Below are 24,050 nucleotides of genomic sequence, written 5' to 3'. Positions count from 1 at the left end.
CTTCTCTGCTTATAGGCCAGAGCTGGCTGCATCTGCCCCCTGCCCTCCAGCAGGGATGCCCCAAGAACTTCTGAGCTGAGAACCTGCACCAAACACCAAACTTGTCTCGCCCAGAGCCCCCAGGCTGGCCTTGAACCTGTGTCCCTGAGAGTGGAGGGTGCGGCGATGCTTTGAGCATGAGGTCACCAGCCTTCCCTAGCTGTGTTTCTCCCATGCTGAATGCAGTGACTCAGGTGCATGCCTGTGAGAGGAAGGGGGCAACAAGGATTCTTCCCCACTGTTAGCCAGGGGTGGGATGAGGGCCATTTTCCTCATAGGGGCTGTAGCTGGGCTTCCAGAAGAGGCAGGAGACTGGGTGCAAAAAGGGTAAGAAGGGTCTGCTCTGGGACAGCAGGGACCTGTGGAGGGCTGTGGGGATGAAGGGTTCTACAAGTTGGCTGGACCCATTGGTCCTGACGTGGGGACAGGCCTGGCTGATTGGTGTAATGAGGAAACATCCCAATGTCTCTCTGTCTCCATACTCTCCTGCCCCCTTCTCTCTCCCCAACTCCTCAGAAGGTTTCTCTCCCTTTTAGCTTCAATAGACAAATTCTGCCCTTCCCAGTATACATTTCCATAGGACTCAGTGTGGCACAAGGCCTGCCCTGCTTAATGTCCCAGCCTCCTCCTGTCCCCATTCTCTCCAGCCTTGGGGCCACTAGTGTCCCTAGAGCCAGCTCTGCCCCCTTTCCTCGTGGGGCAGGACATGGGGCTGGAAAGCCACCCCATGGCCCATCACCAGAGGCCAGGATGCCCCTCAGGCCTGGCCACAGGTGCGGGGATTAATTGTCCTGGGAGATGCAGCAACAAAGCAGAGCTCTGCTATTTCAGCTGCTCCACCAGCCACGCCTGGAAGGGGAGGAGGGGGCAGATAGGACCTTCTGTCTCCCAGACCCTCTTGTGACCCTAGCATTGGTCCAGGGTCTAGCCCCCATGTCCTCTCCTACACCATTTGGGATTTCCTGCCCTGAGCTCTGGCTTTCAGGAGGGACACGGGCAGTGTAGGGCTGTGCGTCCCACGCCGCCCCACCCTACTGGAGCAGACTGGGCTAATCCTGTGCAGGGCCCCTCAACTGAGTTAGGGCTTCTCCTGCCAGGTGTCTGGGGTGTGGGGGGGGGGGTGTTTGAAGCCACCACTCCCTCCCTGTGGAGCTGGCGGGAGCTGGTTTTGCAAGACTTGTGTGGGGTTCCATCCTCTCTCTCCCTACCATGCAGCTCCCAGCGCAGTAAATCATGCTGCGTCTCCAGGCCAGGGCCTGCATTCCTCATGCCCTGCCCCAGGCAGCCGCCCTTCTGTGTTGCTGTGGGCTTGGGAGACGGATGCTGTGCCCCACCCCAGAAGTGGTTGCATTTGGGTCCCAGGTGAGCGAACCCTCTGCAGCATTACTGTGTAGCTACCATGGTCCATCCCAGAGCTGGTCACATTTGGGTACCGGATGAGCAAACGCTGCCCATCGTGTTGTCCAGCTGCCATGTTCCACGCCAGAGGTGGCTGCATGTCAGTGTTGGGGTGAGTTCATAGTGGTATATTTACAAAGCCAGCCCTGATTTCCTCAGTTCCCCTACCCTGTCGCCAGTATTGCCCCCTTGCCTTACGAGCTCACTAGTGCTTCCCCTCCTCTGACAGTCCCCCCACCACATCCCCTTGCTCTCTCTCTGTCTCTCCCTCTCGCAAGGAATGGTGGGGGGTGGGGGCAACTTCTGTTTCAGCCTGGCACCCAGCCAGCCTCCAGGGATGCCTCTGGGATCTGTGCTGGCTCAGGGAGAGAGTCGGCTTTCCCCATCGACACTGGATAGCGCTGATCAAATAGCTTTTCTCCAGGGGCCCATGTGCCCAGTGCCCAGCCCAGGTCCCAGGCTGCAGTGGGAGATTTCTATTTATGGGAGGGCTGTGGGGCCTAACAGTTAGAGTGGGATTGGAGGAGGCGGGAGGGAGGGACAGGGAGTCAGGTCTCTCCGGGGTTTTGTTCCCAGCTCTGCGGCCGACCTGTACGCGACCTTGGTAAGCCCTGTCTGTCTCTGCCTCGCTTTTCCATCTCTGTCTTTAGTCTTGGGAGACGAGGGCTGCCTCTTCCTCAGTGTCTGTGCAGCATCTGGTGTGATGTGTTCCCAGCCACCGCCACTACTGTAATACACCTAGTAGCAATCCAAGCTTTGTAGGCTCAAACGGATGCAGCCAGGCATTCCCACCCACTTGCCCGCTGCCTGCTTTGGGTCACAAAGGGTTACACAGCACATCGGGCTCCATCAAAGAAAGCATTCCTTGTCCAGGGGAGGTTGTTCTCCTCTTTGCCCAGTCCCGCGGCTTCTAAAATTAAACACTGATTGGTCACTGTGGGGCCTGGCTCTACCCAGGTGCTCGGTGCCAGGGGGCCCTGCCAGCTCCTCCACCTGGCTCCCAAACAGTAACTCAATACAAAGCAGCCAGGGCTGCCCAGTCCCACTCATCGGTGGGCTGGCTGCCCCTGCTGCTGGGCGGATCTGTGCTTTTGCAGCCAGCATCCGAGGCAGGCCCTGCCTGTTTAAACCATGCCTGGCCCTGCTCAAGGCCTGGGCCCTGACAGCGGGTGGTTGGACAGATTGGACTGGGTTATAGCTGCCTCAGTCAGAGATTGCTGTGTTAGGTAGAGGGAGCAGAGAGCTGCCAGCAGGGAGACCCATCGCTGGAAGCGTGCAGAGTTCAGAGAGGTGGTAGTGCCCAAAGTGATGGTAGCACCTAGCAAGGTCCACAGCCTCCTGGGTGTTGTACACAGCACACACACACAGAGGCTGCACACGTGTGTGTGTATCCAGAGCCATGGACCATCCAAGCCCCTGTGAGCTTAGAATTAAACGTGGGTCATTTGGCTTCTGGGTTCCGTCCTCTGCTCTCCACGTTCAGTGCTGGATAGGCCGTAGTCTCTGTCTTGGTTTCCTGGCCTGCATGACCAGACGGGGCCTCCCCATCCCAGTCAGGAAATAATTGTGGTGTGCACGGTGCTCAGTGGAGGGCACTAAGGACAGGCAGAGGGATCCAGATGGGACCTGCAGACTTACATGCTCCCTGGCCTGTGGCTGTGCCAACGTGATAGGGTGGGGGCTGGCGGTGCATTATGAGTGGCCCCCAACAACTGGCTGTCATTAACTAGCCCAGGGGTGCTCAACTCCTGGCCTGCAGACCAGATCTAGCCCCCAGCACTATGTCATCCAGCCTGAGGCTGTGACTCTGCATGCTATTGAGTGCAGAGCTCAGTCCCAGCACACAGGGCTGGGCAGAGGCAATGCAGCATCCTATGGTCTCAATCCCCACCTATGAGGCAGGACAGGCAGTGCAGGGCCCCACAGCCCTGATCATAGCACATGGGGCCAAGCAGAGGGTACATGGGGCTCCAAGGCCCTGATCCTGGCACACGGGGCCAGACAGAGGCTATGTAGGGCCCCTATCCTGACACCCAAGGTCCAATCCAGCCTGTAGACTGGCCTCTCACCACTCATTTTGCCCATGTGGCCAAAAGTTTGAGCACCACTGAAGTAGCCTGCTGGCTGTGGAGTCTGGCTCCTCACCTTCCGGCCCCGCCCCACCTCCACAAGCAGAGGGACCTTTGAGGTTTTTCTCCTCACTGCCTGCCACATGCTGCTGCTGTGTAACTCCTGCCCAGCTGCTGTGCTCCCCCCGGCCCTGTAGCAATGCTGCGTGGCTGCTACCTAGCCATGCCATGCTCCACCTCAAGTGGCTGCAGCAGTTCAGGGAGTGAAGCAATCCCTATGCTCAGGAACAATCCTTCAGGGTGAGGGCACGTTGGCGTGACATGGAGGGATCTTCCCCACATGGGTTCCGGGGGGGAGGGGAGGGGCTGCGCCCCACAGCCCACCCACCCGCCACAGGGTGACGGTGGTCAGGCAGGGGTCTGGCTTGTGCAGGCTGGCAAGCCAAGGCACAGTGTGTCTCCAAGGGATGGCACCATTCATTCCTGCTGAGTCACTGCTCCAAAACTGGGGAGACCAGTAGCAAGACACGTCAGCGTCCCAGTGAAAGTGAGTTTGCAGAGCACCCAGGCCCTGTCTCAGAAGGCCTATTACTCACCAGGGCAGCGACGTCTGCTGGGTTCATATGGAGTTCCTGGGGCTTTTCAATACCTGCCCCTCCTCCAAGGGGAACGAGGAATGGGGAAAAAAGAAGAGACAGGCTGCATTTCCCATCCCCTCTTGCATGATTCCCAGCCCTAGGGCTGGGGAAGGTGCAGGGGCTGTAAGTCTCACCCAAAGTCCATTAGGAAAAGCAGAGTCATCCTATGCCGCAGTCCCTGGCAGGGGTGCCAGCCCCCACCCTCTTGCTGGGCTCTTATGACAGGCAGGGAACACCACTGAGTTCAGCCAAGCTCCCAGTACTGCTCTGGATTTCCCTAAGGACCACCAAGACAGAGGTGCGTCCATTGCAGGGGTGAAGTGTGTGTTTGCAGGGGCTGGGGCTGTAGGAAGCTGTGGCAGTACTGGTTTGGGGGAGACCAGAGCAGATGGCTAGCTCATCCCAGGGCTTTGGGCTGCTTTTGGTCCAACATGTTTCAGGGAGAGGGGCTGAGAGTCAGAACTCCTGGGTTCTTTTCCCATCTCTGACACCATGTGACCACAAACCAGTCACCACCACCCTACGCCTCTGGTTCCCCATCTGAACGATGGCTTATGAGGTCCAGTGAACTCTTTCCAGCCAGCTACTTTAAGATCCTTGGGCCACTTCAAAGATTCCTGCCTACCCTCTGCCTGGACCTGTCAGCTTCCACAGGCCCCGTCCAGCCACTGGCTACTCCTACACCACATCTGCTCAGTGACACTGCCTCTGTAGCCTAGTCCCTAACAGTGCCAGCTCCAGCTGTGGTGCCCCAGTCTGCTCCCTGCAGTTAACTGGTGCGGCCCCAGGCTGATCCCTGGGTTAGCTGCTGCTCTGTGGGCATATGGATTTAAATGCAGGAATTTGTGGGTTTCCCTGAAAAGTGTTGAAGGAGTGTCTTCAAGGGGGATTCAGATCTCCATGCTGCATTCACCCCTGTGGGTAGCTGATGCCTCCATTCCTGCATCATGCATCATGTCCACACCTATTTGATCTCTCACCCCCTCTGCTCAGGCTGGAGCATGTGCAAGGGTTGCTGTGTAGATGGCCATGCTGTTACGTGTCTCCAGCACAGCAGGTCAGTCTCAGGAGTGCACTTCACGTTCAGGGTTAGGAAGGTCTCTGGAGGGCCCAAGGGAATTGACTCCAGTGTCTGGGACCAGCTAGGCTCCAACTCCCATGGGGGTGAGCTTGGCCCTAGCTGTGGAGAAGCTTCATGAGCCAATGGATTGAACAGAGTTAAGCCCAGGCCATCACTGCTCTCCTGGCCTCAGTGCTCACCTCAGCTGCATCCGAACATGGGTGTGGGGATGCCCTAGATGCACACTCAGCCTGGGCTGCAAGGTGCCCCAGGGTGGGCAGAGCAAGGCTGTCTGAATACACTGACCCCCTCAGCACCTGCTGGGATTGGCAGGAAGGAAGACAGGAGGTGGACTGGCATCTGTGTTTGGCAAACAGACATGTGTCCACACCTGCTAACCTGTTTGTGTGCATACAAATACACTTGCCGGCTGGAGTGGCACAGACTCACGCGCATGCACGCTCTCTCTATGTCAAGGGTGCTCAACCCCCAGCCCATGAATCTCCCCACAAGTCAGGAAATTGGGTGGCAATTAACTCTGCCATCTCTCCCCTGCTGCCGAACTTCCAAGCGCTGCGCAGTAGGGCTGTGCGAGGCTTTGGACTGTGCTTCAGATCCAGAGAGGCTTTGGACACTTCAGCTTCTGAAGCATTGTGTCCAAATCGAAGTGCTGGCTTTATTAGCCTTTCTGAAGCAGTTTGGAGCTTCCTGAAGCTTCTGAACTTTGGAGATCTGGCCATAGGGTATAATGGGGAATCAATGAAATATCTATAACTTTGTTGTTTTTTGTCTGGTTTGGATGAAACTTGCAGGGGTGGTATCCTCTGCTAAGAGCATGAAGCCTGCCAAGTCTCAGGAAGATCGATGCAGGGGTTTGGGGGGAACTGCACCCCAAATTCTTGAAAGCAAAACTCATGTCATGTGTATGTGTTACACCACAGGGGGGTGAACACTGCAGGGATGGTAGCCCATGGTGAGGCCACAAAACCTGCCAAGTTTCAGAAAGATAGTAGGTGCAGGGGTTTGGGGGAACTGCACCTCAAGCTGCTGACAGGCAAAATTTGTGACATGGGTGACACTGCGTGTGTTAAGGCACAGTGGGAGGAAAGCTGCAGGCCTGCTAGCCCCTGCTGAGGCCACAAAGCCTGCCAGCTGTCAATGAGATAGGCACAGGGGGGTTCTGGGGCCCTTTACCCCTAGATGCTGACTGACAAACTCATGACATGGGTGCTTGTGCAACTGACTGTGTCCCTCATGGGGCAGTTGATTGTATTGATTATTTCCTCTCCTTAGTCTGTGGTTTTGTAGGCGTTAATCCATGCTCATTATGTACTAGCTAGGTACTGTGTATGAGCTGGTCCCTGAGTGAATCATGATTAATTGGTAACTGGTAACACAGTAGCTTAGCAGCCAGGCCTGCAGCAGTCCTCCCCATGACCCTCTGTGCCCCAAGACAGACACAGTTGCACAAGCATCCATGTCACAAGTTTTGCTTGTCTGCAGCTTGAGGTGCAGTTCCCCCGCAAACCCCTGCACCTATCACCTTGAAACTTGGCAGGCTTTGTGGCCTCACCAGGGGCCACCCCCCGTGCAGTTTTCACCCCCCTGTGGTGTAACACATACACATGACATGAGTTTTGCTTTCAAGAATTTGGGGTGCATTTCCTCCCAAACCCCTGCATCCATCTTCCTGAGACTTGGCAGGCTTCATGCTCTCAGCAGAGGCTACAACCCCTGCAAGTTTCATCCAAATCAGACAAAAACAACAGAGTTATAGATATTGCATTGATTCCCCATTATACCCTATGGTCGGATTTCCAAGGCGGCTCTGAAGCTTTGGAGCTGCTTTGGCCGAATCGACGCAGGAACCCGGTCTGGAGCTCCAGATTGGATCCCTGGCATCCGAAGCGGCCGGATCCAAAGCTGGATCGAATAGCTGCCTACTCGCACGAGCCTCTGCACAGACAAATAAGGCCTGGATTGGGCAGTTGCCATGCAGCCAGATTGGGGCTGGGTCTTTGCTACACAGCTAGACTGGGCCCCAGCCACACCTGCCCTGCATGCCAAATCAGGCCCTCCATTTAGATCGAGCCCATAGATGGACCTGGTACTGCCCATTCATCCTGTGTTTTTAAGCCTTCCTCAGAGCCATTGGGTGTTGGCTGCAGCCGAGCCTGGGGATTTTGAGTGGAGTGTGCTGGTGCTGCTGGTGGGACTTAAAGCCAGAGGTTCCTGGCTAGAGGGTCTGCCCTTCCACTCCAGGTCACACCAATTGCTATATATGGGGTCAGGAAGGAATTTTACTGCATGGTCAGATGAGTACAGACTGAGGGTTTTTGCCTTCCTCTGTAGCAGGGGGGCATGACCTGCTACCCGGAATCTCTTGAGTGTATATCAATAATCTTTTACAGGAGCAGGATGTTGGCTGCCATTGTTCCCCTGATTTACCTGGGACAGGTTAGGGTGTTATGTCTTGTGTTGTCAGGGTTGATGGTAGTTTTACAAAGAGTAGATTATGGATTTGTACAGGATGGTTTGGATAGGGACGATCCTGCGTCAGGCAGGGGTTTGGACTAGATGACCTCTGGAGGTCCCTTCCAGCCCTGCTCCTCTGTGATTCTATGAAAAGTTTGGGCAGCACTGCTCTGCACATTTGACACAAGGGTGTTAGTTAACCCTCGCATGTAGAGAAGTCAGCATTGTTGCCTTAGTTGTCCAGATAGGGAGACTGAGGTATGGGGAAAGATTTGACTGAATTCCCTCACCAGGCCAGTGGCCACACTGGGGACAGAACCCAGGTGCCCTGACTTCCAGCCATGTCTTCCCTAACCAAGTTCTCATTCCACTCCCGGAGCCGGGGATGGAACCCAGGAGGCCTGGCTCGCTTGCAGCCCCTGGGCAGCTGCCAACAGTCGGAGTACTGGGAAGCTATTGGCCTCAGGATAGAGTGGGCCATGCCCTATCCTCTTTGCTTATTTCCAGCTGATCGGGCTGCCTCCGTCCTCCTGGCAGGGTTCACTGTGGGGCATCCATCGGCACCCTTCCTCTCAGGCTATAGAGATACATCATCTTCCTCTGATGGGGGTGGGGGGGTGCTGAGAACCCGCCTAGCCCTGGCTGCTTCCCAGGGAATTCCCCTGGGCAAGGCCATGTCCTTAGGCCACCCCATCCTGCCTGGGCCCTGGGGAGCATACAGCACAGGAGAGGCCAGGGGAGGTCAGCCCTGCAGGGAGGCACCGTGCCAAGGGGTGCTCTAGCCACAGCAGATGCTTCCCCTGCCGTGGCTGCTTCATTCCGCTTTGAATGATCATGCTCATCTGGGAAGCTGTGCTATGCTCCTGGGAGCAAGGGTGGCCCAGATTGACTGAGGTCCAGCAGCAGAGACAGAACATGCTGGGATCTGCTTGCCCAAGGAGGTATATACCCTGGGGTGCCTGGATCATGCCAGCCCCAAACTCTCCTCAACCTGCCAGTCCTCCAGGCTGCACTGCGAGTCACCTATGCTCTGTGCTGCCTCTGGTAGGGCCAGTGACGGAGCTGCCCCCCTTCTCCAGACCAACAAGGATGAGTCCTCTGGGAGGATTTGTTATGTAGCAAGGAAGAGCAGAATGCTCCCTTTCCCTCGGGGCTCCTGGCTGACATGCCCTGGGCTGGTGACTACATCAGGGGCCTGAGATCCAGGATTCCTGAGTTCTCTTCCTGGCTTGCTAAGCAAGTCCCTTCCCCTCTCTGTGCCTCGCTATCCCATCTGGCCATGGTGGGAGGCAAGCCCTGCCCATGACCCTGGGGCAGTGCTACTTTCTCTCCCTTCCTGCCTGCCCTTGTTTCCTGTTCCTTCAGCCCAGAGCCAGGTGACCCCCTGGTGGGTGCTTCTCTTACCCAGTGTTGGCTCTCTTGCTTGTGCCTTTTTGTTAGAATGAGAGGTCTGGACACTTGGACACGAGGTCCCTGTATGTCCCAGAGACTCCCACACACACCTCTTCTTTTCCGTAGGGCCCCAGGACACCAGCTTTGTGGCCTTTTCTGCTCTGGGTCTCTGCCAAGACTTCCAGTGGTAGGGGGTGTCTGGGGCATAGTGGGAAGTGCAGGCACCTGCAAAGTGAGCTGAGACTTGCCAGGCTTATCACACACGGGAGTGGAGAGGCAGGGAATGGAACTGGGTGGGGCCTGATCAGACCTGGAGGCCTGAAGTGTCCATGCCCCAGCCTCTGTAGCCCCCTGGTTGTGCTGTGCTGACAGATGTGGGAGCCCAGGGGCTAGGGATTTACCAGGGCTCTGGGAATTTGCACAGTGTTTCCCCCAGCTCTGGACAGATCATGCTTCCCTGCACATGCCCCCTCTGTCCCACTTACCCACAGAGCCTCCCGTCCCCCGACCTTCCAAGGGAGGGGTTGCCCCTTACCCCACTTGAATGGTGAAGCCCACCCCAGCTGTTCCCAGTGTCCCTGCCAGGCTTCTGCATTTTAGTACTGGGGGGGCAGTCAGCCGCATTGCATACAGCAATCACATGGAACACCCCCCATGTGTGCACACACCTGCACTCTTGCTAACATGCACCTAAGTGTGCACAGGTACCCTGTACCTTGCTGCAGAGAGCCTTGTGCTGTGTGGGGGGCACCCCCCAGCACATCTCTGCCAAGTCTGGCACATGGCCCCGCTCCTTCTTACAAACCAACCCACTCTGGGTCTTACACCAGCTCCTCACACCCTCACGCAAACTCCTACATGCCCCTGCCTGCTCACACCCATCCATGTACCTACGTGTGCTTGTGCAAGTCTTGCACTCAGTGGTACAAGCTGAGCCAGAGACGAACCTACTGATCACACGCCATCTCCCCTGCCCAGTGGTTCTACCCAGGCCCTGCTGCCTATCATCCTGGGGGTGGGGGCACAAATCTGGGGTGCTCCATCTCAAACCCCCTCCAACCAGACATCCCACTTTGTCCCAGCAGGGCTGGCAGGCACAGAGCAGAGTGACTTGTGTCCCGGCCACTTCTCCATTGTGCCATCGCAAGGCAGGGAACGCTTCTGAGCCTCTTGTCCTCAGTTCACCCCTGGAGCGCGCGATTGTTCCCACACGTGTGGTATGTGCAGAGCCATCATGCACCGTGCAGAGACCCCTGCCATGCGTAAGCCCCGCCAGGGGTCACCCGAGGACACAGCCCATTCTCTCCCCCCCTGCATCCCCTACACTTCCTGCCTCTGGGGGGCCCCGCGGGGACCCCGCGTCGCCGCAGCCCTTTGATGCGCTCGCTTAGCTTGGCCCTGTGCCAGAGCTTTTGCAGAAATCCTTAAGTTTGAGGGGGGGCCTGGACAGGGAGGGAGAGGGGGGTGCACAGGGAAGGGGGAGGAGCCATGCCCTGCGCCAGGCTATGAGAAGGGAGCCCAGCTGCTTCCTAACCTCGAGGTAACCTCAGTTGCTTTCCAGCACGCCAAGAAGGGAAAGGAGGGGCGCCTGGCTCAGACCCACCAGCCCCAGGGAAGGGCAGAGGCAGCAGTTTGGGGGGGCAGTTGGTTCTGCCCTGTCCCATTTATGTGCTAAATGGGGTCATGTCAGTCCAAGGGGGAGAGGGTTGGATGGACTCTTTGGAGCTCCTGTCCTTCACATTGTGGCTCTGTGGCCCCTTCCTGCCCCAAAGGTGACCCACAGCCCCACTTCCCCCCACACCTCTTTAATGAAGGGACTTGGCCCCATGCTGGCCAGAGGGGAGTCAGTGGGCCTGTGTGTGGCACAAATGCCTCTCCCCAGGAGTTGTCCACAGCTCTTTGCTTACAGGAGGACATGAGCTGGGGGCCCTTAGAGCCTGCCCTGCCCTTCTCACAGAGCAGGGCAGGAGCCCTGGTAGGGGGTGGGAGTGGGGGGCAGCTCTGAGGGGCAAGAGCCCCAACACAGCTCAGTGCCTGGGAGTCTTCCACCACTTCTGAGCAGGAAAATGGTCCCCTCCCAAGGTGGAGGGTTCTTCCTCTGTCCCTGCAGCCCCCGTTTCAAGGCTGTGCCTGCTCTGTTTGTTTCCATAGGGCCTGTTGCACAGGCTGGGCCCAGAGGGATCGGCACCCCTTTCCGTCGGCTGCTCCTGCCCCCCGGGATGCTCTGTGCCAGCTGGTGCTGAGGCGGGCACCATGGGGAGTGCATTGTAACTCCTCCCCATCCCGCCGTCCCCCCAAATCCCGGACCCACATCTGCCGTGGCGACCGCGGCGCAAAGCAGCTGGGGGCGGAGCCCACCTCGGTCTCTCCTGATTGGTCCTGGATGGAATTGCGGTGAATGGAACAGAAGCCCAGCACCCTGGACTCGCAGTCGGAGCCAGAGGACACCCGGTAAGAGCTGTGGGGAGCCCCTGCCCAGGCTGCCAGAAACCCCCTTCCTGTGCTCTCTGCACCCTTACGGCCCAGGGCAGCCCTGCAGTCATGATTTGGCCTGGTCTAAGATGTCAGTCTTTGAAAGAGATAACAACCTACTATCGCTGCTTGCCCAGGTTGCATGGAAGAAACCCTGTGCTGCGGATGGCATGGTTCCGGGTTTGAATGCTACTGGCGCCTCGTGGCAGAGTCGAGCTCACCTGTCTTTCATGATGATTTCCATTTGGGAGACTACCGTGACCGATGTTGAATTTGTGTTTGAGGGAACTGGTAGCTTCGGGTTGGGGTGTGTTCAAAGTGTGATCTCTTGGGGGTGTGGCTGGCTCAGCTCACCGTGGGGAGAGAGGCTGTCTGTTCCATACCCATTGCTCTGGGGGTCCCATACTAACTACTTGCCTTTTTTTTGGGCCTGGGGGACTCTAAATGGAGGGCTGTTAATGTGCTCTGTGCGCAGTTCAGCATTGGCTGTCACTCCTAAGCAGGGCCGCCGCAGGGACGGTGGGTTGTGTGAGCACATGCCAGAGTCTGAGTGTGCATGGACCATGAGCACATACGATCATAAACGCATGTACAAGGGAGCGTGAACACATGTGTGAGAAGGCTCATGTGAAAGATTTCTCCAGATCTGTGTGGTGGCAGGCTAGAATTGGGTCTGGAGAGATGTGAGATGCCAGCCCTGCCCATTGCCAACGTGCCAACGAGACCTATTTCCCACTCTGCCCATCCAGGCAGGGCTAGGGTGAACAGGAGGGAGAGCAGGATGATAATGACCCCATTCTTTGACCCTGGCAGGGCCTGGGCCCTACTGGGTTGAGGGGCATGGCAGGTGTCCCTGGCAGGCAGACAGGCAATCGGCCCCCACTGCTGCTCATGCCGTAGCCATGTGTTTGCACAGCCTCTCACTCCCAGAGTTTCCTGGCATCAGGCTCTGGCATGGGTGCCCGCCCCATGCCTGGCACTGGAATTTAGGCAGCCATGCCTGGGGTGGCATCCAGGCAGCCAGAGGGAAGGGCAGGATAGAAAGCCCCTCCTGTGAGATCATGGTGCTTTGAAGGAAAATCCATACACCATGGGTACATGTGGAGGGCAGGGGGGTGTCTGCCTTGGGGTCCTTTCTCTACCCCACTCCCTAAGCAGCTCAGCCAGGCATCTCCCACACCCCTGGCACTGCAGTGGGTCCAGGGTTCTGAGCCCAGGCCATCAGGGGGACAGAACAGGGAGACAGCTCCCAGGGGCTGGGCCATAGCAAGGTCAGCCCTAGGTACAGCACACCTCAGCCAAAGGCAGTGGCATGTTGGCACCTGCTACCCTGCTGTGGGACCCAGTAGAGGGTGCTGGATGGCAGGTGGGGGTACTCAGTAAGGTTGTCAAGCTGGGTGGGAGTAACATGCTGCAGAGAACAAGGTGAGGGGCCCTGTTGGGGGCACCAGGGTGCAGGATAGGTGGGAGTGACAGCAGGGACCTCAGTAGGGGGCACTGTGCTTCAAGGGCAGTGCATTGTGCTAGCAGAGGGTGTTCGGTAGGGGGCACTGCCATGGAGTGCTCTGGCAGGGGGGCACTTCCGGTGGGCACTGTGGTTCAGTGGGCAAGGCAGGGGCTTTGTAGGGGTGCTGTAGAGCAGAGGCAGGGCACAGGGGCTGCATGGGGCACTGCACTGCAGGGCGGTGCCAGCTGTGAGCCAGGCTGCAAACCTGAGGTGGTGCCCCCTTGTGGTCAGTCAAGATGCCTGAGAACTCTCCCCAGGAGTTGGGCATTAAAACCTCATCCCCTGGGCAGATTCCCTGAATGCCTCCCATCCCTATAGTTTCCATTGGAAATGGGATCCTCCATCCCCTCCCATCCTAAAGTGACTGCTCAAGGGTGTTACTGTGTGACCCCAGAACAGCCACTGTGCCCCACCCCAGGGCCTGCTTTATCAGTGGGGTGGTGGGGAAGGCAATTCCTGGGCCCAAAGATCTTTGGAGCAGTAACTGTTTCAGACCCCCTCTATCTCAGCCTAAAGGCCACAGGGTCAAATCCTCCCTGGTCCCCATGAATGGGCAGATTAGACAGTACCATAGAGCTCAGCATGTGGAGTGGGCTTGGGGTGCAGGAGAGGGGAGTGGCAACCCTGTACCCCAGTCCTTGGGCAATTCCCCCCAGCCCCTGCTCCCTATTAGCCAGCAGCTGAACCCTCCCAAGATGGAGCAAATGGCAGCAGGGTCCCCCCCCCCCCCATATACCCTGCTTTGGTTTCCCAACCACCCTGTACTACCTGGAGATGGAATCACTTGTGTGTGTTATCATCTCTCCCTCCAGTAGGACTTTCCTGGGGTACAGGGTTCAGGAGCATTTGCTATGTCTTTTGATCAGCACCCCCTGGGAGCCCATGTGTGGGGCATACTCCTAAGGAGCCCAGCAGTTTGCCAGGGGGAGGATTCATTTGTGCAAGGGGGTGTGTCTGCAAGCATGCCATAGTATGTGGGCAGGTGAGGGCATCCAAGCTGGCTCACGTGCCCCATGTTGTTCGAGTTGTACTTTCAATTTTGCTGCTCAGTGGCCCGCTTGCTCTCATCAAGCTGCTCTTTGAAGTCTTGGCTCTGAAGGGCTGGCAGGAAGGCCTGAAAAAACAGACACGTGTATGTGTATGTGTGTGTGCGCGTGCGCGCATGCGTGCACGCATATGTACATCCAGCCTCCTCAGCATCACGTGAATTCACAGTGCAGAACTGCAGCAGCCTGCCCTTCCTTAACTGCTGAAGGAAAGAAAGATGCACACACCACACCTGCAGGTGTGCACCAGAGACATGCATGGACACCCACAGACATATATATGCATGCCCCCATAATCACGGCCTTGTGCACAGACGTGCACATGCATGAACTGTAGCTCGTGCTCTCTGCTCATGGCTGTCATCAAGTGCTTCCGTATCCTCCAGCCTGAGGCACTGTCCTCCTCTCTACCCACATCACCTCTTGTGCCACTGTGGCAGGGTCCCTACAGTGTGGGGAGGGACCCTCTTGTTCAAGAAGCCTGTGGGAAAGGAAGTTTCCAGCTTTGCTGGTGCCATAATGCTGCCCTCTCCTAGTGTTCCCTGCCTTGGGAAACAGCAGTGGCCAGGGTCTTCCTACAGAAAGGAAGTGGAGGCAGGGAGGAGGGGCGGCCTCACTGCTGGCCCACGCTAGGTTGCAGAAGCTGAGAGCTGAACCCAGGTGTCCTGGTTCCAGCTTGCCGGCAGGAGTCACACACCTGTGATTAGTGCACCTGGCCACCAGGTGGCAGTGCTGCTCCATGGAAACCCAACACAGGGGCACTTACCTGGGGGAGGAAGGGGAGTCCTTATGTGGAGGAGGGGGGCATGCAGCAAGTGCATGCCCGCCTGGGTCACCCTTAGGCTTGCAGGGGACCCAGGCCATGCCCGAAGGGCTGGGAGAGCAAGGCTGGGGCAGTCCAGGAGGTGAGGAATGGGGGCAGGAGGTCCTGGGATTTTCTTACACCTGTATTGCTCCAAGTTTTTTCCTGTGAGAGCCAGCTTGGAGTGAGGAATCTACTAACCGTCCCACAAGGCTCGGGCCCTGGGGCACTGGGAGCAGGGAGGATGTGGCAGCAAAGGATCTTGGTGTGTAGGGCATGAGTTGTGCTTGTCCCCTGCTGCCAGGGCACAGCTGGGGCACAGCCTGAGGATACACAGTGTGGGAGTCCCTTCCCCACTGCACCCCAGTCACAAGCCTGCCAGATAGGCACATGAAGAGGGCTGCACACAGGGTGTACAGTGCATGGATCCACATGCACCACAGATACCTTCACAGCCCTCACACTGATATATGCAGAGCACAGATACACACATGTGGACAAATGTACCCCAGACACATACACACAGCCCTTATGCAGAGGTACCTAGATGGAGCCACACACACACCATAGACAGGCACAGAAACCCATATACCCCAAACACACACACAGCCCTTGTGCATACATGCATACAGACACATGCACATGACAGACACACAGCTGTCATGCAGATATGCTCACACACATCTGTATACACTCAGCCCTCATGCAGGCACTCGCACACCACAGCACAGTCCTATACACATGCATGCACACACACTTCTCTCATGCAGAAGCGCGCGCACACACACACACACAGCCGTTACACAGATGCACACATGCATACTCCAGAGTTCTCACCTTGACACACCCCACACTCCTGTGCAAACACTGATACATCTTACAGACCCACCACACATGGCACCTCACATAGCCCACCTCACTAAATACATCCCTGTCTAGAGAGCTGCCTTCACCTGGGAGCAGAACATACCCATGGCAGCCACCACAGTTCAAGACCCCCTCACAGACAGTGCCCTAACTTCCTCAGCACAGCCAGATAACCCTAAGCTCAACCATAGACTGCAGACGTGCCAGCCTGACTCCCCATCCACCGCTCCCTGACTCACCCAGCCCCTGGGGTGAAGCAATAGGAGAAGATTTTCCAGTTTGGGGCTGGCTGGGTAACGGCTGACGTGCCGACTGTGGCCTGGGGTAGGGGCTGTGTCTGGGGTGCTGATGTCCCAAGAAGTGCCCCAGCTTTGACCTTTTGTTCCCACTGTTTTGCCGGCAGGATGGTTCCTGCTGTGTGCACTGTTTCCGTTAGCTCCCTGCCAGCCCTGTGGGGGTGGGGCTGGGGGCTTGATGGCACAGGAGAAGGTGGTTCCTGTGTCCAGAAGGGTAGGACCAGCCTCCCATATGGTCTCCCTGGCTCCTGTAGCCATGGGTCTCCCTGCTAAGGCTGCAGACCAGGGGCTGGTCATGCTGCAGGGCTCTGGCTCGTGGTAGCCAGGCCTCCTGGCAGCCCCAGGCAGGGTAGGCTAGACTGGGTCCAGCTTCACCCAGCCAGGCTGTTCCCAGCTGGGGGCATCTCTGCTCCGACCTCTGGGCCCTGACACTGGTCCCAGCTGAGCCTGCTGTGTCCTGGGTGTCTTTGACCTGGTCGTGCCAGGTTGGGGTTCCATGCCGGGAATCTCTGCCCTGCGCCACCCCAGGGGCTCTGAGCTGGGCACTCCAGCCTCACAGCCATGGCCCCTTCCCCATGCTCCTGCTTACCTCACTGTTAAGCTCATGCAATTGCATGTTCACACACACTTGTTCACTTGCACATTTGCATCCTCTTGCACATGCTCAGTGCTCATGCTGTCATGTTTGTCTGCATATGTTTGCTCAAACACTCCTGCTCACACCCTTGTCCATACGTTTTTGTACAGGGTGCCTCATGTTCATTTGTATACTCACTTCTGGCATACTCACGCTCTCTCATGCTCACTTGGGGATCAGCTCCACAGACCTGTCACAGTCCATCTCTCCCTGTGGCCTGCATGTTTGGGCTGTGCGTCTTGCTCACTCATGGGACTGGCATATGGGAAGGGTGCCCTCCTGGCTGGGCAGGTGCCAGTGTGTGTGACCGGCAGTGGCACCTGACAGTTGCTTCCTCACGCTGCCCAGCCTGAAGAGGCCCAGGCACCCCTCACCATGGCTTAGTCTGGAGAAGAAGCAGCGGACCCTGTGGCTTATTGCTGCCGTGAGTGCTCACTGGGGACAAGGAAAGGAGCACGGACCTGGGAGGGCCCTACAGAGGCCAGGCCCCTGCCCTCGCCAGCACCCAGGACTCCTGGGCTCGGTCAGCTGCTGTGGGAGGGGTGTGGGGTCTAGTGGGTTGGGAAAGAGTTGGACACCTGGACTCCTAGGTTCTTTCAGCACCTCTGGGAGGGGTGTGGTATCTAGTGCACTGGACTCCTGGGTTTTCTCCTGGCTCTTGCCCTGCCTTGCTGGGTGACCTTGAGTGATCTCCATACCCCCAGATGCCCTGGGATCAGGCTGTTTCTCTCTCTGGCAGCAATATGCCCTGTTTAGAAACCCCCTCCCCCCAGTACGACCTCTGGAGCTCCCCACAAGGGCCCCGTGCCCCTGTCCACCCCGGCCCAGCTGGTAAACAGCCTGCATAAACACAGCAAGGCTCTATTTTGGGCAGATTCCCCAGGGGCTCACGTGCCCACAGGGAGGAACCCGAGGTTGGCAGGGCGCTGGTGATAGGGGTGACCCTGGGGTCTGGGCCCTGCCTCAGGGAGCTCCTCTGGGGTGGATATAGGTCCAGGCAGGGCATGGGCTGCCCAGGCCGCTCTCCTGGTGGGAGGGTGCTCAATACTGTCTGTGCCCATCGCCCCATGCTGCTTTCCCCAGGCTTGGGTGCTCTGTGCTGTGCAGAGGGCTGGCGGGCTGGAGAGCCCCTCCATACCACACGTGCTCTGCGCTGGGCACAGCCTGTCCCCGCACTGCGGCACTGGCTGAGCAGCCAAGGTTCAGGTGGAGTCGGCCCTGCTGGCAGGCAGCCAGGCTGTGCAGAGCCTCGGCGCCCCTTGGCCTTGCGCCCAGGAGCTGTCTGGGACAGCAAGTGCTGTCAGCACCAGACGTGGTGGGGGAGGAAGGTGGGGGGCTCCCAAGCTCTTCCACAGGCTGCTCCCACATCATCTCCAGGATGACAACAGGCTGCTCAGGTCAAGAGCCCCTGGCCGGGCATCTGTGCAGGCCCCCACAGCCTGGGGAAGGGGCGGGGACGCTGCTGGGCCTGGCACTACTGGGTTTCTGTAGGGTCCATAGGGAAGGTTGGTGTGATTGTGAGGGTTTGGGGGAAGTTTTCACTGTAGCCGCTGGTGTGTTATTGTAGGGTCTCCTGGAATGGCTGGTTTGTTGTTGGCGGCTCTCTGGGAGGGGCTGCCCCATTGGAAAAATGAGGATGTTTGCTGGAGTGGTTCTGATATGGACGATGCCAGAAATGACTAGAAACATCTGGCCAGAAGCTGAGGCCCTCCTCCTCCTTTCCCCCAGCCCTGACAGCGTTCACCCAGCCTGGCAGGTGCAGGCGGGAATGGGCAGGACAAGGAGCAGAGAGAGCTCCACTGGCTCGGCCCCCACAGGAGGCATGGGCAGGAGAAAGCCATAGGCTGCAGGCGGATGAGCTGAGGCGCGGCAGCTGGGGCCTGGCTTCTGTCAGGGGGCAGACAGCTGCCTCTTCCCCAGCCCTCCCCTCCCTGAGCTGCTCCAGCTTCGCACTTGTCTCTGGCTCTGGCCAGGCCTTGGGGTTTCCCAGCCCAGCATCCCGCCTGCTGAGACTCTGCCTGGGGATGCCAGGGCCATTGAGCTAGCATTGCATCCCGCACAGCTATCAAGCCAAGGCCAGCTGCCAGCCCAGGGCCTGTACCAAGAGGCCAGGGAGGTACTTTGCAAGCAGGGCCCTAGTGGAGGTGGATTTGATATGCAGCACTAGCAAAAGGGGCAGCATGGAGATATCTCTCACCACCTGCTGGACCCCTTGGTCCTGACACAGCAGGGCCTCCTGCCCCCATCACCCTCCACAATGTGTCCATCCTGCCACGGCTCTTGTGTAAGCACGGCTGAGCTGGTGTCTTCAGTCTGGATCCTGCCAGCCCTGGGCTTCTGGCACCCCCTCCTCCTAACTCTGCCTTCCCTCCTTCCCAGCTCTTCCAGTGCCCCTGGATCCCGCCCCGCCTAGCTCCGCTCTGCAGTGCTCTGGCTCCGCGGCTCCCTGCGCTAAATTCCCTTGCATGAAGACCGCGGAGGGGGAGACAAACCAGCTGACCGTTTCCAGCCAGCCTCACCAATAGGGTCTTGCTGTGCAAATGAGGTGCAGATCTCGGCGCGCCGATTGGGCCGAGCTCCTCTGATGTCATGTTCCAGCCGAAGCCAAAGGGACATTTTGTCTTTGAGAGTTATTGAGCAGAGCCTCCGCACCGCGCCAGGCCGGCGGGGGCTCCCCTCCCTTCTGTTGCACAGAGTGGGGGATCCCCCTGGCCCAGCCAGCCATTGCAGATGGCGCTGCCATCCTGCATAGCCCACAACTGGCAAGGGGCTCCCCAGTTCAGGGCTGGGAGTTGCTTGGTGCCTGTTCTGATCTGTGGTCATGACACAAGCAGCCTTGCTGCAACAGAATCCCTCCAGGCAGAGCAGGTTTGTGTCCCTGGGTGCAGCCAGGACACTGCTGTTTCCCATTGTGCCACAGTAATGAGCTGTCACATGCATCAGACCCAGGGTCAGGGGTTACATGTATGTGCACAGACATGGGCACACTTATGTATGCACACAACATGGTGTGGCTGGACAGAGGTCAGGAATCGGTTTAGTTTGCCCATGTACGTGCGCGTGCACACACAAACTGCCCTGCCAGCCCTAAGGTCAGGGATAGGTACATCACACACATGCACATGCATATACATGTCCACCAGCTCCAAGGTCAGGAGTTATGCATGTTTGCACATGGACAGACACACAAATCCATGGCTCTGCTGACCCGGAGGTCAGGGATCTCTCTCTCTCCTCTCACTCCCCACCTCAACACATCTTTTTCACCAGTGAGGTCAAGGATCTCTCTCTCACACACACACACGTGCACACACACACACACACACCAATTACACGCTCACACACATATACTGTCTGCCAGCCAGAGCTCAGGCTGTGGATCCAGCTGGGGGATGTTCTTGTTGCTTCGTGTCACAGTGCCACCTTGTGGGTTGCTCAGTGCTCAGGCTCAGCCCGCTCCCCTGGGAACTTCTTGTGGCATGTGTTGGCGTGTGTGGCTGTGCCTTCTGAGCTGTCCAGGCCCCCAGGACCAGAAGCATCACCATCCCCCAAGCAGCTGAGGAATCTCCGAGCTGCACCCAGCTGCTGTGACCCAGGACTCAGCGAGTTCTGTGCTGATATGGCGCTAGGGCCCAGGGATCCTCAGCCTCAGAGTTGCCACCCCCATGCTGCCACCTACAACATGTACCCATCCATCCGTCCATCCATGGGTCTTTATGTCCTTCACTCTGCTGATTTATGTCTGTCATGCAAGTGCTTTGAGTCACTATCAAGTGATGATCACCTAAGAATATAAGAACCTGGTGTCTGCATGTCCTGCCTTATCCACTACCTCTGCATTGTCTGTCCTGCCTTATCCACCCACCCCTGCAGACACCTGTCCAAACATGCCTGCCTGTCCCCCTACATGCCTGTCTGTCTGGGATCCAGCATCTCCATCCATCTCCTCATCTACCCATATTCATCTCCATGTCTGTCTGTTTTCATGGGCCTTGTCTGGATCTCACTAGGGGTCAGGCTCGCTCTGAGATGGTGCTCTGGGGTCCTGTCACTGGCTCAATCCATCTCTGGTTGTGTGTTTTTATGGAGGGGAGTGGGAGCTGGGGAAGCAGCCACTAAGCCAAGCAGCACAGGCTGTCCATGGCCTGGCAGTGGTGTTAGGGGGATAGCCACAGGACTGTGAATGGGGCAATAGGGGGATGGAGGCCCAAGCTGTGTGGAGGGACTGGGTGTGTGCATCGGGACCTGTTCCCAACCCAGCTGCCCAAGCCCTCCAAACCCCCTTATCTCCCCTGTTCCTTCCAGATAACAGGTCACAGGACAGCTCCCTCCTCACTCCCAGCCCCTTAAAAGGAGCCTGGCGGGCTGGACCCAGCAGCTAGGGGAGCTGGAGAGCACAAAACATGTGGCCTCCTCGGGGCCTCTGTTTCCCCATCTGTGGAGCAGGGATAAGGAGACCAGCCCGCCTGCCCAGGCACGGCGCTCCCTGGGCCAGGGCACCTGTGGGGAGTTCTTCCAGGTGGAGCAGGTGGGGGGAAGGCAAGGGTTTCTCTTGAGTGGATGGGGTGGGGGTGTGGAGGGAGGCTTGGGAGCTGGGAGTCATGGCAGGGTGGGTGGAGGCACAGAGACCATCACTGCAGTCAATAACCAGGACTCCCCATGTCTCCCCTGCAGGTGGCCGGATGGGAAACGCAAAAGAAAGAGCAGCCAATGTTCGGTGAAGAGCAGCATGTCAGGTACTGACCCCTCTGCACCACCCCTAGGACAGCCCATCCCTAATCCCCCAACCCCAACCCAGGCAGCTGGAGCCCCCTGCAGCCTCTACCTTGTGTGCCCATCTGGTGGGTCAAACAGCTGCTTCCTAAGCTTCAGGGCCAGCCCCAGTGGTGGGGGGCAGCAGGTTCCTACCAAGGCTCAGCACCCAGTCCTCAAGCTAGTGGGAACAACAGACTGGTTCCCCCAGGGGCAGGGGAGGGGCTGGATCCCATCCTCATCCCCCCGCCAGCCCCTCCCTGCAAGTCCTGGGACTCTCAGCAGGAGGTTCAGCAGGGTCAGCTGAGGGTATCGGCTCTGGCAAGAGGGAACTTGAACTCTGCAAGCCCTAGATAATGGTGGAAAGTGTTGTTCCCCGAGGCTGGGGCAGAGTCTGCTCCCAGTGCTGGTGCTGACAGCGCTCCCTGCCACTGTAGTGGGGGTGACAAGGGGCACATTGTGGGGGTAGGGAGGCTTGTCCAGAGCTAGAGTGAGAGCTCCAGGAACCATCCTCTGCTGGGTCCCTCCACTGGAGGCGCCAGGAGAAGCCAATATAAGGTTAGACTGTCTCCCTCGTGGAATCCTGGCCTCCCTGAACCAGCACATGTGTAGTTGGGCCTGGACCCTGGGGTAACACTGAGTGGGGCAGATGAGCAACACAGTGTCCCAGCTGGCCTGACATCTGCTTCCAGCTGTCACAGCCCCCGTCCCCCACCAAAACTGTCCCTATGTGCAGGCCAGTGCTTGAGTCCACAGCACCTTGGGTGCACACTCACACACGTACAGACTCCTGAGAACACCCACCTGCACATGCATGCATGCATAGCTACCTGCTACAGTCATGCTCCCAGGAGATGCAGGCAGGGCAGGTGTCCATCACACACCCCGTTAGGGCAGGAGTGGCTACCCTGGGGGTCTCGCATGGGCAGGTTTATGCGGATAGGGGAGGTAGGTTCTGTTTGTTCCCTGATATCCACGGTACAGATGAGAGTAGAACCCAGGAGTCCTGGCTCCCAGGCCTCCTACTTTAACTAGGAGCACTCCCCAACTCCCCTCCCTGGCCAGAGGCAGAGAGCCCAGAGCCTGTGCTGGCTGAGAGCAGGGTTTCTGGTTCACAGGAGGGTTTGGTTCTTTTTTTAATGGCTCCAATCCAAGTTGGACCAAAATCAACATTTTTTCAGAATTTCCAGCAAGCCGGAAGCTCTCTGGACCCTGCAGCTGCTTGCTGAAATTACCCTTCTCCTCGGTTTTGATACTAACAGCAGCAGCAAGGCTAACAAGAGTGCCTGGCAAGGGAGGGAAGACTGCTGGCTTAAAGCAGGGAGGTGGGGGCTGGGTGCCAGGATGCCTGGGTTCGCTCCCCAGCTCTGGGAGGCGAGTGGAGCCTGCTGCATTAGAGATGCAGAGGCAGGGTAGGATTCCTGGGTTCTCTCCCCAGTTCTGTCACTGCCTTTCCCTGCCTCTTCAGTGGCTGCCTCAGTTTCTCCAATGAGGGCCACAAGGGACAAGCACAGCCTTTCTGGGACTCCTGCCCTGGCAGCCTTGGGCTAAGCAACACCAACGTGCCATGCTGCCCTCCCCCACCAGCGAGGTCACCCCAAGGCCATGGGGGTGGGTGGGGCCAGCTCTTCCCAAACCCAGACAAAGGCAGTGACAGTGGGGCATTGTCAGGAGGCCCTGGCCTGGTGAACAAGGGGACAGGCCCCCCTGCCACCAACGGGAGCGGGGGAGGCAGGTCACGTGAGCTGAGCTGAGCAGACAAAGGGGGCACTGGGTGGGGGTGGGCTTGTCTGCACACCCCTCCCAGTATAATGAGGCCTTTCTTTATTGGGAAGGAGGGGGGGAAACATTCAGGGCTGGGGCCCTTCTGCACCAACAGCCCTGATCTCCCTCTTTAAATTGCCTTTCAGAAAAAACAGTGGGCCTGGCTGGGGGGTGGGGGGAGAGACTGGGACAGACCCAGTCCCCTCCCCCCACCAAGCTCTGAAGGGTCAGGGGCTGAAGAAACCTATTTACATCCCCCCCACCCCTCTTTCCTTTAACCCCTTCAGTGTCTAGCTTCTCCCACTGTGTTTAACATGTGGGAGGGGCGTAGTTCCCCCCTCCCCCCCACAGATGGGGCAGTGTCAGGGCCAACCCCAGGAATTTGGGGCCTCCTGTGGATCCAGGAAGTCCTGCAGGTCACTGTGGAGTGAGCCCTTGGGGGTACAGGGGGCCCAGGGTCTCCGCAGGGCAGTAGGCATAGCCCATCTCCTCTCTGTACCTCAGTTTCTCCTCTTCCCTGCAGGCCTGGGAGCTCTCCGGCATGTCCTGCCCTCTGACTGTGCACACACCACCAACCCACCAGCCTAGCTGGCTCCCTTTAAAATGGCTGTCCTGACACCTTCTGCAGCCCCATTCCTCCCAGGTCAACCAGGTCTAGCTGCAAAGGACTTGGTTTCTTGGGAGGCACAGCCCCACTGCAAAGCCCTCTGAGTCTAGCATGGGCCACGGGTGCCTGAGTCAGCTTTAAACCTCTCCCGAGTGACGTTTACCAAGTAGGAGAAAGGCTATCTTTGCACTGGCTTTAAGGCTCCACCCATGGGGCAGCCAGCGCTGGG

General features: G+C 58.0%; 1 protein-coding gene across 2 annotated transcripts in view; it reads left to right on the top strand.

Annotated features, from left to right (window-relative positions):
* Positions 1-24,050, top strand: part of THRA (thyroid hormone receptor alpha) — a 68,226-nt gene that overhangs the window by 31,227 nt on the left and 12,949 nt on the right. For both annotated transcript variants that reach the window (XM_090044483.1, XM_090044484.1), the window contains exons 3-4: positions 11,223-11,522; positions 21,373-21,434. In XM_090044483.1, coding sequence (XP_089900609.1) covers positions 11,470-11,522; positions 21,373-21,434 — 115 coding nt within the window. In that variant the 5' untranslated portion in view covers positions 11,223-11,469. The remainder of the gene's footprint in view (positions 1-11,222; positions 11,523-21,372; positions 21,435-24,050) is intronic.

The sequence above is a fragment of the Crocodylus siamensis genome, chromosome 4 (assembly GCF_052110815.1).
Source record: "Crocodylus siamensis isolate JL-2025a chromosome 4, ASM5211081v1, whole genome shotgun sequence".
Taxonomy (NCBI): domain Eukaryota; kingdom Metazoa; phylum Chordata; order Crocodylia; family Crocodylidae; genus Crocodylus; species Crocodylus siamensis.
The sequence above is the reverse complement of the archived record's forward strand: the minus strand, read 5'-3'. Positions and strand labels throughout refer to the sequence as shown.